Here is a 14,320-nt window from a genome sequence, read left to right as displayed (position 1 = left end):
AAAGAATCCTTATTAAAGATTCCATGATTCAGCTGCTGATCTGGATAACCACAAAAATGTATGAATTGTTCTATGACCTATTTAGAAAACAAATTTACCACCTTAGGAGTGGCTATGCTTTTCTTGATTTTGATAAATTGCATTCTTAAAATTGTTGATCAGAAATGATGAAGTATATTTGTGGAAAATCAAAATATGTATGTTTCACATTGGATATTTTATATTGGTATATCCACATTCTTTCAGAAAACCTGCAAAGAGCTAGAGCACATTACAAAGGAACAAAAAGAGGAGGTGGATAGACTCAAGTCATCTTTGAAGAAGAAGAGCACTGAGAGTGATTCAAGTCAGCAAAAGGTAAAGTCAGTGGGAAACTTGAAGGCTTGAATTTTATATATATCATCTTTAATTTACTCTTGTAATGTTACATGTCTCCTTCATCACTGTAGGAATGCTTGTGCATATTAATGTAAAGGGGCTACTTCTATACTGCTCACTTAATTTGTATCATACACTGAAGAATATGATGTTGTGAATCTGTAGTTTTAAATATCTGCTGAGTTCATCACAGAAATTTTCCTAGTTATACAGTCATCTTAAGAAGTTCAGCTATACTCATATTATGCAGACTGCAATTTCAATACTGAAAACACTTTACAGGATGGGAATGCATTTTCACTGTCTTGGCATTCCAAAACTATGTGTGAAAATGGGTTTCCTGCCATAAAGGTAAATCCTTTCTGAATGTTACTTTCTTTTTACTGAATATGTTTAAAATAATATTTACTTGATATCAACAAACCATAGATAAACATACTTGTCAGTAGTTATGAAAGTTGCTGATTATCTCAGGCTTTATTTTCATTTTCTTCTCAGATTAAGTCGTTGGAAGGTCAGATGAAAAAATCCCAGAGCTCCATCAAAGATTTGAATGCCAAAGTCCGTGATGTAAGTGTCAAGAACTTCTCTTTGTCTACAGTATTCATTAGATTATGCAGTTTTTATTTTGATGTCATTTGGGAAATGGTAAATTTCACATTTGTTCCACAGTCTAACATGACTACCAATGAGGGTATTTTGCCTATCAGAACTCAAAATGGACAGAACTTTTAACAAAAGAAAGCCATTTCAGTTGCAAAGTACATTCAAGTTTGATATTTGTGTGTCATTCATTTTTTGCTTGTTTGTTTGTTTGTTTGTCTGTTTTTTGTTTGTTTTTGTTTTTTAGAGCACATTGCATAGATTCCGGACCAACATGCATATTATAAATGCTATTGTATGCTGCTGATGCAAAATGTTTTGCCTGAATTGGAGAACCAGTGGAGGTCTCAGTATTGGCGTAGTACAAGTGTCTGGGTAGTCTTGTTGTGAATGTCTTTTTGTGTTTGATGACAATTTTGAAAAAAAGAAAGAGATAAACAATATGGATTTGTCTTCTCCATGTGTAGCTTGAAGGAAAGGTGTACGAGGGAGAAGAGATTCACTCACATCTCAAGCAGGAAGTCTCATCACTAGAAGAACAAAATAAACAGCTGCATGACAGCAAGACTATGGTAAGACACCAGTCTGGCCATTTCTCACTCTATTCTGGGTAATATCAGAGCTGTATCAGCAAGACTGTGGTAAGACACCAGTCTGTCCACTTCTCATTCTGTTCTGAGTAATATCAGAGCTGCATCAACTGGTGTCTGACAAGATGATAAGACACCAGTCTGTCCACTTCTCACTTTATTCTGGATAATATCAGTGCAGTATGAGCATGACTATAGTTACACACCAGTCTGTCCACTTCTCGGTCTATTCTGGGTATTGTCAAAGCTTTTTATTCCTAGTGTTTATGTTCACTGAAGAAACATACTGAATTATCTGTGACTGCATGCTAAAATAGTGAAATGCTGCTAAGAATTTTGAGAGGAAAACAATATGTCCCTTAACCAGAGTTGATTTTTTTTTTTTTTTTTTTTAAATTGATGTATTGTCCTTCAAGCTTATAGATTTGAAGTGTGATCATCTGGAAAATAAAATTATATCTAGATTGTATTGCTTTGACTTAAGAAACAAAATGGACATTAAATCTAAGAAACAGGCCATCACTGCTGAGCTTGCATATGAAACAGTGCATAGAAATATTTGATAGTTGTATGTGTCAACAATCATGTTGATGTCAATTTGTAAACAACCATTCTATTATTGTTTTTTTTAACAGCTTCAAGAGGAGCTTACAGGGCAGAATGAAAGGTAACTGACAATATTCTCTGTTTAAATGTACCAAATCATTGGATTGTGTGTGTGTGTGTGTGTGTGTGTGTGTGTGTGTGTGTGTGTGTGAAATGTTGCTCTTTTCATTTGACATAGTAAAGATTCTATTTCTATTATCTCTATAGTTTGCAAGATTTTTATTTTGCATGTGATGAAAATGCAATAGACTAAATGATATAGATCCTGATGGAATGCCATTTTCTTTGCTCATTTTCCTCTAATATATGATGTGGATGATGTTACATAATATTTAGAGTTTTATTTGTATTCCTGTATTCATGTGATTCATTGATAACATAGCATCATTTACGAAATGATTTTCTATGTGGTTAGATTTTCGGAGTTAACGGAACAAATTGAGCTGCTGCACACAGAGAAGAAAGACATGGAGGAGTCCCTGGTCTTCAAAGATAATGAAATTGAGGTGGGTGTTGTACAGACTAGTCTTGCCCTGATCTCTCCATTGTAAAGTATGGACCTAGTTTGCCCTGTGTGTGGGATCAAGGAGTGCCTTAGAATTGTGGGTAATTTGAAATGTAGAAAGAAAGTCTGCTTCTGCAGTAGTATGAAGTATGTTATAAGTTATCTGCTTCAGCAGTTTCAGATTGTTTGATTGTGATTGTTTGAAAATTGTTGTACCAGATAGGTGACCCTGTTTGCTTCAGGCTGTCATTGTCTTTATTACATTGTGGTGTTATGCCATGCTCAACTCACATATTATTGTGATGTGCAGTCAGAATCAATGTCACATGTACAAATGGTTTTCCTTTGAATGACCTCTTTGCAAGTTTTAAGAACTGGCACTACGACATCAAATGCAAGGTATCTTAACCCGTTGAGGACGAGTCCCGAGTATACTCGGGCAAGCGTCTATGGGAAATGCGTGTTGTAGCAAAATCAAATCGTCCTCAACGGGTTAAAGAGTAGCTTGATATCAGAATTTGAACGTACATATATGAAGAGATCACATTACTAAAAGAAAAAAAAATGTACTGTGTTATCGTGTGAACAAAGCCTTTTCTGTTGTGCAAGTATGTTGTTCACTTTGCTAATACATCTGTTTTCATATTAGGTTCTGAAAGATTGTCTACTACAACTAAAGGGGATTGAACATCTTCAAAATGAGGGTCCTGGTAAGCATTTTCTGTGTGCAATGTTTTGTGACTTGATTGGGGAAAAGATATACATGTATGGTGTACCTGGAACAGAGCACTTTGATTCAAATATTCCACCACAGAGTTGTTTTCATTGTTGTTACTTTCTTCTTTAATGCATGTATTTGTTGTTTTTTTAAAGGCGTGTTACAGATCAGAACTAAATAGGAAAAAAGAACTGCTACTGACTTATGGTGTGTGGTATAACTGATATGAAAGGAAACCAAGATGATAAAATTGTTTGTGAAAGTATTTTATTGTTACTGCCCATGATCTTGCTGAAGCATTTAAAGTGATTCCTTCAATTTCTGTTTATTATGTGTGTGTTTTTCTTATTTGCATTCCAGAGGTTGACTCAGAATCCAAAATCCAACAACTGATGGATGTAACAAGAGTAAGTGTTTTTTTTTTTCTTCAATTTTTACTTCTCTGACACACCTAATAACTAACTAGTCAGGGTGAATCATGTTTGAAAACATTGTAATTGTGTACAAGAAGAAAAGAAAGAAGAAAAGATGCCCAAGTTTGTTTTCTGCCTTTTGCTTTTATACTGAAATTAATGTGGAAGGAATATGTGATATCCCAAATTTTTGTTCAATTCTGTTCAGAATGATGAATTATTTGAATGATTACAGTATGTGTAATGCTCAATGTAGTAATGGTAATAATTATGAAACACTTTGCAATTCACCAAGTCCACTGGAGTGATTGATATGCTGAATATGCATTTGTAAATGCTATGATGTATTTCAAAATGTGGAGTCATTCACTAGGCAAAGTCACCCATAAGGAGGATGGTAGCAGCCATCTTGCTGATCATCATCCTTGGTGTCCTCCTTCTCCAGGTCAATGCTAAGCTCTCTCTGGTCCTCAAGGAGCGTGACGAACTCCAGGACAAGCTGGACCTGGAGGTGAAGTCTGTCCGGGAGCTGGAGACCAAGACGGGCTCCCTCAGGCAGGAGATTGAGGGACTGCGCATGGAGCACAGCAAGGCCAAGAGTGACCACTTGGAGGCCCAGACTAAGATGGAGGTCCTGCAGGAGTACTTCAAGACCAAAGAGGTGGATCTTCAGAGGTGAGCAGAGGCCCCCGATAGGATTAAACTCCCTCTGGTGCTTATATACATTCCATCAAAACTGTTTAAATGCAATCGACATGCAATACTATCGACAGATGTAGACCCCTTTGACAAGGCATCAGAAGAAAATGAAGTGTCTTTGTCAAATGTATATCGCAAAGGGGGGGGGGGGGGTCCATGGGGAATACATTTTAATATCAGTTTGAATTATAGTGCAGTTTTTGTGCCTGTATTTGTAAACAATTAATGATGATATCCTGAAATGGGTGAGTGAAAGATCCTGGGCCCAATTCCATAGAACTTGGACAGTCACTAATGGCAGAAGGAGGTACCATGGCAACAACTTGAAACCCAACAACTTGAAACCTCATAGCAGATTTACTTTTGCCATGGAAGATCAAAATACACTTGGTAAGTCACCATTATTGTAAGTTTGCAGTACTACGGGCCCCTGCTGCATCCTGAGATATTGCATGCAAGGATTGTCTCCACAGTTTTTATCAAGCTGAACTGAAAAAAATACCGGTACAACCATTTTTGGTTCAAGATAGATCAATTATACATCACTTCTGATATGAAATATTAAAGCGTTAACTGTGCTACTGAAGAATCATGAGTAATTTACCAAAGATTTTGCTTTGTTTGTATCACATCATGTACAGTATGATATTGCTCTGACAAGACTAGCAGATTCATTTGAATGCATGACTGATTTGTACCAGACATCATTTATTGGTCTTAAAATGTGGAATATTGACTGAATGAGTGTCGTTTGGTGGCTGTTCTTTGTGCAGGAAGCTCGGCCGAGAGGAAGCCCTCAAGCTGCAGAGTGAGGAACAGGTGACATCGTTGAGTGAGAAGGCCATCAGTGCTGAGGTGGACCTCAACAACTACAGGTCAGTTGATAATCACTTGACCACTCTCTGGCCTTCTGCAAGCCATGTCAGATAATAATTATCCATACATTACCTCATTAATTTACTTTGAGTCATGATGTATTTGCTCTCTTCTTTGTGGATGTATATTCTTCTGAAGCATGTACAAAACATTGTTCTCAAATAATGAGAATTTCACCTAGTTATTTGCCATTGGTGAGATTCTGATGAAGCATAAGTGTGGGTTCAGATCTGATGCATGATTTTTATGACCTCAGATTGGGAAATGATTCATATGGTTAATGTTACTCGTTTTAAGGTTTTTACTTAGCTGAGAGCCTGACTTCATTTACATTAACTAGTTTAGCTGTGTATGTATCTTAAATAGAGTAGAAGAAAGATACAAAACATATGATGAAGTAACTTTCTTATTTTTTTTTTCCTTAGAATTTTATCTGTTATCACGTTTGCACATGATTATAGATCTTGATAAACTTTCCTCAATATTTAACACATTTTGTTCTTTTACAGACAACAGATTGCTGATCTCAAAGCTGAATTGGATAAGTCAGAGAGAAATTACAGGACACAGGTATGTTTTAGGAACCGATATGAGGCAGATCTCACTTGGAGAAAAGAAAAGGCAGACAGGTCAATTCTCATCAGAAATTATCGTCTGGCAGAAAATGAGATGCACAAATTTAGATTTTTATGTGTTCTCCAGCATCATCAAAGAAATATAACATTTTTGTGATTGCTCTATTTCATCTAATGATTTGGTTTTATTTTGTTATTATTATTAATTAATGATAAGTACTGCTTTTCAAATCTGAGTTCCATAAGTTATTTTCATTGTACAGGTTCTTGAATAGAGAGAAGTAAGATGAAATGTTAAAGTCGTGTCAATGTCCTATAATCAAATGCATTGTATGTTCTTCATAGGAATTTAGCCATGAGAAATCCAATACATTTAGTCTTGTGTCAAAGAAATATTAAATCTGTTGGATTTGTTGTGTGAATACTAATAACTGCAAATCAATGTTTTTATTTTCCACTTTCTATACAGGTTAATGCTCATGAAAAGAAGGCCCATGAACATTGGGTGAGTCAAGTCTTAAAAGAAGTCTTATGACAGAGGTTAAATGTTATTGAGCAATAGACCTTCTACTGCTTCTAATGCTCCGTCACTGACCAGGGACGCTAACCTGGAAGCATTAAACTGCACATTACTTGAATATGAGACCATTCTGAAGCAAATCATTTTCACACAACAATAGATATACAATGAACTCTTGAATGAATCCCATAAGGATTGGAACAATCAACTCCCAGCATTTCCACTGATTCCCACTGATCAGTTACTAGCCTTCCCCTTTAACCCTAAAAGGGCTGGGGGGCGGAATCCGCCCCCCCCCCCTCGACGTTTCGCGCTAGAATTCTGTAACGCGAGAAGGCCTCATCGCGAGGCTTCTTGACTTTCTTCGTTCAAGTCTCGCGCAACTTTTGAGACCAAATTTGCAACGTCCGCGCATACTTTTGCGAAGCCACGCCCATTTTTGTAACGGAATGTCGCTCCAAAACGGGCACAATTTTGTGATTTTGTGTACATTTCCTATGGAAAACAGTGCTCTGTCATGAAAGGCATAAAAACCTGATTATTTTTACAATTAATCACTTTCATTGATTAATTTTGTGCTAATTATGGTAGAAAAGTGGTCAGTGACAATTTCCAATGAAAAAAACAAGAAAAAACAAAAGTTGAAAAACAAAGAAATACACAAGAAATTCTGAAAACAATAAAATACATAAGAATTGAAATGAGTTTTGGAAGTTTTTGTGATGTACAATTGTTGAATATGCTAAAACAGATTTACAGATCAAAAAATTAGACTCTCAATGCTTTTAATTAAGCTAAAATATCACCTTGAGCTTAATTTGCATAATTAATTAATTAAAATTAGAAATTGATTGTTTCAAAAAATCTTATGACACAATCTTGTAGATTATGACGCGGGTCTCACGCATGCAAAATTTCATCGCAATCGCACCACCGATGGCCGAGATCTCGGGGGGGGGGGGAACCCCCCCCCCGGTCTGAGCATAGCCAAAAAAGCCCGGCCCCTTTAGGGTTAAGGTGCATAGAGAACTATCTGCACTTATCTTCACAAAGCAATTGTAATACAGGTAATAACTCTTGGCTGTAACAAACTGTGAGCATTCAAAGGCATAAACAGAGCTGCCAACCGTTCCGAAAAATTCGTATTTGTTACGAAAAATCGAAGGGAATACGAAAATGTCCTTAGAAAGTACGAATTCAGAATCCAAAAAGCCTGAAAACAACGCATGATTATGTTTTAATAGTAAACAATAATTGAAAACACAGAAGAGAGTTTTGCATCCGCTCACACAGAAGCTCTCTTGAGAAGATGAAAGCATTCCCTGTCCCCTGCTAGATAGTGGAAGCTTCCATAATCAGCCCAGCAAGTTTTTGGAGGTACATACTTGCACTTGTACATATTCATTGCGAGAAAGCAATCGGTCAACACTGAACATTGCGTAGTTTGGCATCTTTATCGTACTGGTGACCAGCTCGATGCTTCGGCATATGTCATAACGTTATGTTTAGAGCCTGTAGGCCTCGTAAGTCGACGAGTTTAATTCAAAATAGCAAAAAGAGGGAGATTGAAAAATACGAATTCTGGTGGAAAAATACGCATTTTGGAGCTGCTGAATACTAATTTGTGCTTCAAAAGGTTGGCAGCTCTGCATAAAGAGCAACTTTCCCTCGAGGCAGATTTATATCAAATTTACTGTACCCATGGGTTTAGTAAATTTGATATAAATCTGCCTCGAGGGAAAGTCTTCTGTAAAGTGACTCTTTATACCTCTTCATTAGCTCCAGTTTTTGCTAGACCCTTGAAAGTTATTGTACATTTGTATACTAATTCATAACTTGCATTCATGTCTTGGCTATCTGTATATCTCATCCAAATCTGTGAAACTTTCTCTTTCCTTCATCAGATGTCACTTAGAACAGCTGAAAGGGAGCTGCAGGAATCCAAGAAAGAGGCGGCCACACTAAGACACAGGTATGACCAGATAACCTCCCAACTCACAACCATGTACACTCCCTGTGGCACAATAGCACAGTAATGTTGAGTTCAGGCCAGTTTGAATAGAATCAAAAGCAAAATACTGATTTTTCAGCATGCAATGTGAAACACAGGAATTTTACATTGGACCAGTCCGTGATTGATATGCAGCTCTTTGTAGACAGGAAATGACGCATTTTATCCATTTGTTACATGACTTTTCATCTCTCCCTCTTCAACTTTTTTTCTCTCATATATATATTTTCCACCAGGTTGTTTTGTTTGTCTATATATGTAATGGCAAGGCCAAACCGAGCCTTGTATCTTTTCTTGTTATCCTGGTGAAAGAAAGCTTTGATAATTGTCTTATTGCTAATTATACCTAGGTTGACAGAGTTAGAAGGAAGGCGAGCCACATCAGAGAATGCCCCATTGGTGAAGCCCCAAGCAGCAGCACCATCCCCAATGCGTGAGTTAACTTAGCATTACAGACTAGCAAGTACTTAAGAGCATGAATAATTAGAAGTATGCTTCATTGATATTAAATCCAGTTCTTGTCTATGTTCATGATTTCTTTTTAGATTTAATTAGGCTCTGTCTTGTTCGATTAAGTTTATATTTGCATTATTGGAGTAACAAATATTTATTTTTGTTTTTTCAGATGTTTTTCTCTCCTACTGATACAGCTTTTAAAAAGTTTTGATAATCGTGCAATCAATCTGTCTATTTAGATATGATAGTAAACTTCAAAGGATAGTTCTTCAGTGAAGGAAATTAGTCCATCTTAGTTTCCTATTGCGCCAAGTTGATGGTGGGCCACTTGTGTGTGTTTATGTGTGTAGCATTTTCTGAAGAGAGATTTCAAACTGGAAACCTTGGGGAATATTTGACAGTGTGGGCATTGGTGTGTGCCGATTTAGATGAAAATATGCAATCTGTGATTGGGATGCAGTATGGAAATGCAAATGATTGTAATATGGATTAATTGTTATAAAATGCTCTGCAACATTGTTTGAACCCTACTTTTCTTTCTATATTGACCACCAGGTGTAGTATCACCCTCATTCAGACCAGGGTAAGTAGTTGTTTATTATTATTATTAGTAGTAGTAGTAGTAGTAGTAGTAGTAGTAGTAGTAGTAGTAGTAGTAGTAGTAGTAGTAGTAGTAGTAGTAGTAGTAGTAGTAGTAGTAGTAGTAGTAGTAGTAGTAGTAGTAGTAGTAGTAGTAGTAGTAGTAGTAGTAGTAGTAGTAGTAGTAGTAGTAGTAGTAGTAGTAGTAGTAGTAGTAGTAGTAGTAGTAGTAGTAGTAGTAGTAGTAGTAGTAGTAGTAGTAGTAGTAGTAGTAGTAGTAGTAGTAGTAGTAGTAGTAGTAGTAGTAGTAGTAGTAGTAGTAGTAGTAGTAGTAGTAGTAGTAGTAGTAGTAGTAGTAGTAGTAGTAGTAGTAGTAGTAGTAGTAGTAGTAGTAGTAGTAGTAGTAGTAGTAGTAGTAGTAGTAGTAGTAGTAGTAGTAGTAGTAGTAGTAGTAGTAGTAGTAGTAGTAGTAGTAGTAGTAGTAGTAGTAGTAGTAGTAGTAGTAGTAGTAGTAGTAGTAGTATTTGGTAGTTTGTTCAGAGTTTGTAAGAATTTTGTTTTTAAAGTGCTGGTAATTATTTTTCAGATGCGCCATGCTTTTGTGCTTTATTTGTGATACTGGTAACTCTTCAGACGAAATGGTTAAATTGTGCTTTTTTAGAGGTGCCTACAAATTTACATGTCCATATATTGCCCTGCAAAGTAACTCAGACAGGGACATATCCACTCTTTGTGTGCTCTGAGTACAGATTGACACAGAAAACCATGTATGAGTGGACACTCTGTCCAAAGTCCCTGGCACTGAAAGGTTTAAATTATCCTTCTAAGAAATACACATTTAACTTCATATGTGTTATGGCTCACATCTGACTAGTTTCTTGGCACAGTCACATGTCAACATTGTGTAAGTGATTTACTGGTATCTGATTTTATTTTCTTTTGATATTTATCCACAGAATTTGTTGATTGATTTCACTTTTGTCTTGAATACTAAAAAATGTGTCAACACTGTTTTTCCTATCCACAGGGAAAGAAATAATCGCTCATCGAGAAGGGGTGAGTGTCACGGTTTTTCTTTAATTTTCTTTTATTTTAGAAGATGAGCTCACAATCTTTGATGATACTGTATGTACTGTATGTATTGATACATACCTAAGACATTTTCTCCCGTGGTATCTTGGTTGCACTTTATGAATATGAATTTACACTGTGGCATAATGGATGAGACTGCTGACTCCCAATTGGGGACCCAAGTTTGAATCCAGTCCGATGCTTACATCCTTGGACAAGATGTTTTTACCTGCCATGTCTCTCTTAACCCAGGTGCATAAATGGGTAGACCTACCTGGCAATGCTAGGGTGATGATAATGGCAGGGCACTCCGGTAGAGCAGTGGCAACACTGAAGACTCTGTCATGGATAAAGAAGGCTATACTGTTAATACTGTTTTGCATGTAGAAACATATACATACTGCTAATTCTTAAACCTCAAATTTGGCATTTAGGTTTAATTCTTTATATATTACTTTATTACTTTTTATTTTCTACTTTTTGCTGGAGGGACAAAGAAGTAAAAATTTTTATGATGATTTATTACATTTTAACAAGTGCAATATGGTTGAAGGGATGTGTGAAATTTGCTGATAATACTCGTGTAATGTGTTTGTGTTTCACAGGTCCAAGTCGCAATAGTATCATAGAAGCAGATTCACCATCGCCGCCTCTAATAGATCAACGACACCGCGACTCTCCTGCCTCAATGCTCCCTCCTCCGATGCAGCGTGATATTGGCCCGTCACCATATGGCAGGGAACCCATGCTGCCTCACCCAGACTTTGGGCCCCCAGGCCCCTATGACGATCCCTATGGCCCTCCACATGGCCCGCCTCACATGCATGGTCCCCCACCTGGAGATTTCCCGCCCGATTTCCCACCCCATCCCGATGATATGGACTTTGGCCCTCCTGGGCCACCACATCCAGATTTTGGGCCCATGACCAGGTTCCCTCCACCAGGCAGGGGAGAGTTTGATCCCCATGGTCCACCACCTCCAATGGATCCAGACTTTGGTCCTAGGTTTGGTCCCCCTCCACCTCATGGTATGGACCCCAGGGGCCCTCCCATGCGTGGACCAGGGCCCCTCCCAGGGGATGGTCCACCTCCACTATTTGATAGAAGAGGTCCCCCACCCCCAGGTAATCTTGAGTCTTTTCTATCTTGTAATACGGCCTGATAAGTAGCTATTTCTATCCACCCATGAAACCATACCTCCTTCATACTTTACACAACTTTTCTTTCTTTTTTTTCATATATTTCAGCTGCAGTAAGTTTTTGCTTGACCATGATCCTTTTTGTCTCAAGCTCTTAGGAATTATACAGCTTAATGAGTCTTGTCTCTCTGCTCTGACTCTCTGTGCTGTCATTATCCAGTTGTTTCTCCCCTCAGCAGACAGTTGTAATTGCCTTTAGTCCTTTCTATACAGTGTATAAAGAAAAAAAAAACAACAATCGCAAATATTCAACATTAAAAAATAGATACATCAATCACAGCATTTGGCATTGTATGTGTTTCAGACTTTTGTTCATTCAGGACATTTTTCTCTGTAAACACATCAATAACTTATTAATTGTATCAATTCACTCAAAGTCGCAAATACTTAATTAATACTCAACAAAGAAAGCAATACATATCTACAGGTTTGCAAATACTTATGTATCATGTTGTGGGGCACTTGATTGAAAAGTAGAAATTCATCTCAGTCCCATTCTTACCAACAAATTGTCCACATTATGACCAACAATTTTTATTTTCTTTGTAAGATTTGCAGTAAAGCCATGAACTACAATAGGTATGTTTGTGATGCGGATATTTTTGTTGTGTAATTTACTTCACAGTTTCATTATTGAATTGCTTTTCCTGAAAAAAAAAACCAACAACAACAACAAACAAACAAACAAAGTTGATGTGTTTTGCACTATGTCTGTGAGTCCAGAGTTTCATTTGTTTATTCTTTTTTTTTTTTCATTCTTGTAAATGTCATGTGTAGGTATGAGACCAGGAAGTAGAGCTGGTCAGTTTGGTGCTCCAGAGGGTCCCATGGGAGGTCCCAGGACGTCATCTCCAATGGTACCTGATGGCCCACAGGTAACTTTGTTCTCATCAAACTACCTTTTTTGTGTGTGACATATTCACTTAGATTTTATTCCATTTTGAAATAATCTGATAGATCACTAAGAATGACCAGGTTTTCATGCATGTGATTTCACAGGAGAAAAAGTTTTTTTCACACTGCATTTGCAAACATATGTTTGTAACTTTTAACAAGTTCCTGCTGTCCAGCTATACTCAAAATACGACTCAACCCAGGGCTGCACACTAACACATTTTTTTGATTTTTTTTTTTTTATACTGGTCCAACCTGTCTGTCGGAACAGTAGGTACCCAGTTTTTCCAGGTTTTACTGGTCCATTCCTGCAAAAGTTACTGGTCCGACAGTAATTTTAACTGGTCAGAGACCATCAGACCAGTGCCAGTGTGCAGCATTGCTCAACCTATCACCAAGGAAGATGAATATGAAGATGAGCAAAGTTGATAATGCAGCTCTTTGTTCCCCATCATGCCACTATCATTGTTCTGTATTGTTTCAGTTGTTGTTACAGCATTTGTGCCACATCTGTAATCTTTTTGACTGTTCTGCAGGGCATGAATCCGAGAGGTCCCCCGCCGAGACAGCCCCCCAATATGCAGACATAGTGAGGATAAGACAAGGGGGAAGGGAAAGTTCTGACTACCAGTGCTGGAAAAATAACCTCCTGGCTTAGTCAGATATCTCAGCAGAGCAGGGCTCATGGATCAGACTGAGATGTCATGGATAGAATCAGCCTAAATGTGATTGAAAAATAAAATCACACGCTACTGCTGGAGATAGCTGAACATTGGCGTTCAGCTGTCTCTAGCAGTGATGGTTGAGCTCTTTTATATGTTGTTAGATATTTAAATCGTACTGCTTTGTAAAAATTTAAAATCACAACAGCTACATGCTTTATTAAAAATGAGGGTATTGACAAGGTTTTGTGCCTGAGTCATGATGTTACTGATGGTGTAATGGGAGGATGCAAAAAAATATATATATATGTAAAAAAAAAAAAAAAAAAAATCAATCGATTTGTTATGAATGGCTTACCATTCATAGTGATCACCTTGTGGAATAGTGTCAGACTTTACAATAGGCTCATTGAGAGGCACAGAAAACATTGTTATAATGTTGACTAAATTGATATTTTAACCGTGAACAGTATTTTGCTCCTGTCATAGTTTAGATACATTTTCTAGAGTCGAGAGATTCGACCTGCAGAGCACAGTTTACCCCCAGAGAGATAGCTGGTAAACCCAAACCAAGTCTCTGAACTTGAATCATCAGAGTTCCTGACTGATAGATAATGTAATGGGTCTCTTTGCCGTAGTTTTGACATAGCAAGTGTGACACCAAGTGCAATCTGCCAAGATCCTTGCATCAGTGGCATGAAACCATGGCTAGGCTGTGTATTATATAGCGAACATCAAGCACCAGGTACCTTATTTCTGGTGGCCTTAGTAATGAGCTTCAGATTGGAGAGTCATTCTCCACTCATATATAACTTTCTCTCTTATGTCTGAATGATGAAAGAAGGATTAAGGTGTTATTCTTAGTACTGTGGGCTTGGGAATACTAATAAGTCTTGCACCTTGGTACAAAACCATGCATCTTTAGCCATAAATAACCGAATGAGTTTCTTAGCAACTGTTGTGAG

At 37.4% G+C, this 14,320-nt stretch overlaps 1 protein-coding gene across 3 annotated transcripts in view; it reads left to right on the top strand.

The window, feature by feature from the left end:
* The window catches only part of LOC140233184 (uncharacterized), a 34,773-nt gene extending 21,133 nt beyond the window's left edge, over positions 1–13,640 (top strand). For all 3 annotated transcript variants that reach the window (XM_072313309.1, XM_072313301.1, XM_072313316.1), the window contains 18 exons: positions 247–357; positions 877–948; positions 1,449–1,553; positions 2,207–2,238; positions 2,593–2,683; positions 3,332–3,392; positions 3,761–3,807; positions 4,259–4,488; positions 5,286–5,387; positions 5,898–5,958; positions 6,433–6,468; positions 8,388–8,455; positions 8,845–8,927; positions 9,506–9,533; positions 10,557–10,585; positions 11,206–11,724; positions 12,577–12,674; positions 13,230–13,640. In XM_072313309.1, the coding sequence (XP_072169410.1) occupies positions 247–357; positions 877–948; positions 1,449–1,553; positions 2,207–2,238; positions 2,593–2,683; positions 3,332–3,392; positions 3,761–3,807; positions 4,259–4,488; positions 5,286–5,387; positions 5,898–5,958; positions 6,433–6,468; positions 8,388–8,455; positions 8,845–8,927; positions 9,506–9,533; positions 10,557–10,585; positions 11,206–11,724; positions 12,577–12,674; positions 13,230–13,283 (1,827 nt within the window). In that variant the 3' untranslated portion in view covers positions 13,284–13,640. The remainder of the gene's footprint in view (positions 1–246; positions 358–876; positions 949–1,448; positions 1,554–2,206; positions 2,239–2,592; positions 2,684–3,331; positions 3,393–3,760; positions 3,808–4,258; positions 4,489–5,285; positions 5,388–5,897; positions 5,959–6,432; positions 6,469–8,387; positions 8,456–8,844; positions 8,928–9,505; positions 9,534–10,556; positions 10,586–11,205; positions 11,725–12,576; positions 12,675–13,229) is intronic.
* Positions 13,641–14,320: the final 680 nt, after the last annotated feature.

The sequence above is a fragment of the Diadema setosum genome, chromosome 1 (genome assembly GCF_964275005.1).
Source record: "Diadema setosum chromosome 1, eeDiaSeto1, whole genome shotgun sequence".
NCBI classification, from domain to species: domain Eukaryota; kingdom Metazoa; phylum Echinodermata; class Echinoidea; order Diadematoida; family Diadematidae; genus Diadema; species Diadema setosum.
This window is presented reverse-complemented; position numbering and strand designations above follow the sequence as displayed.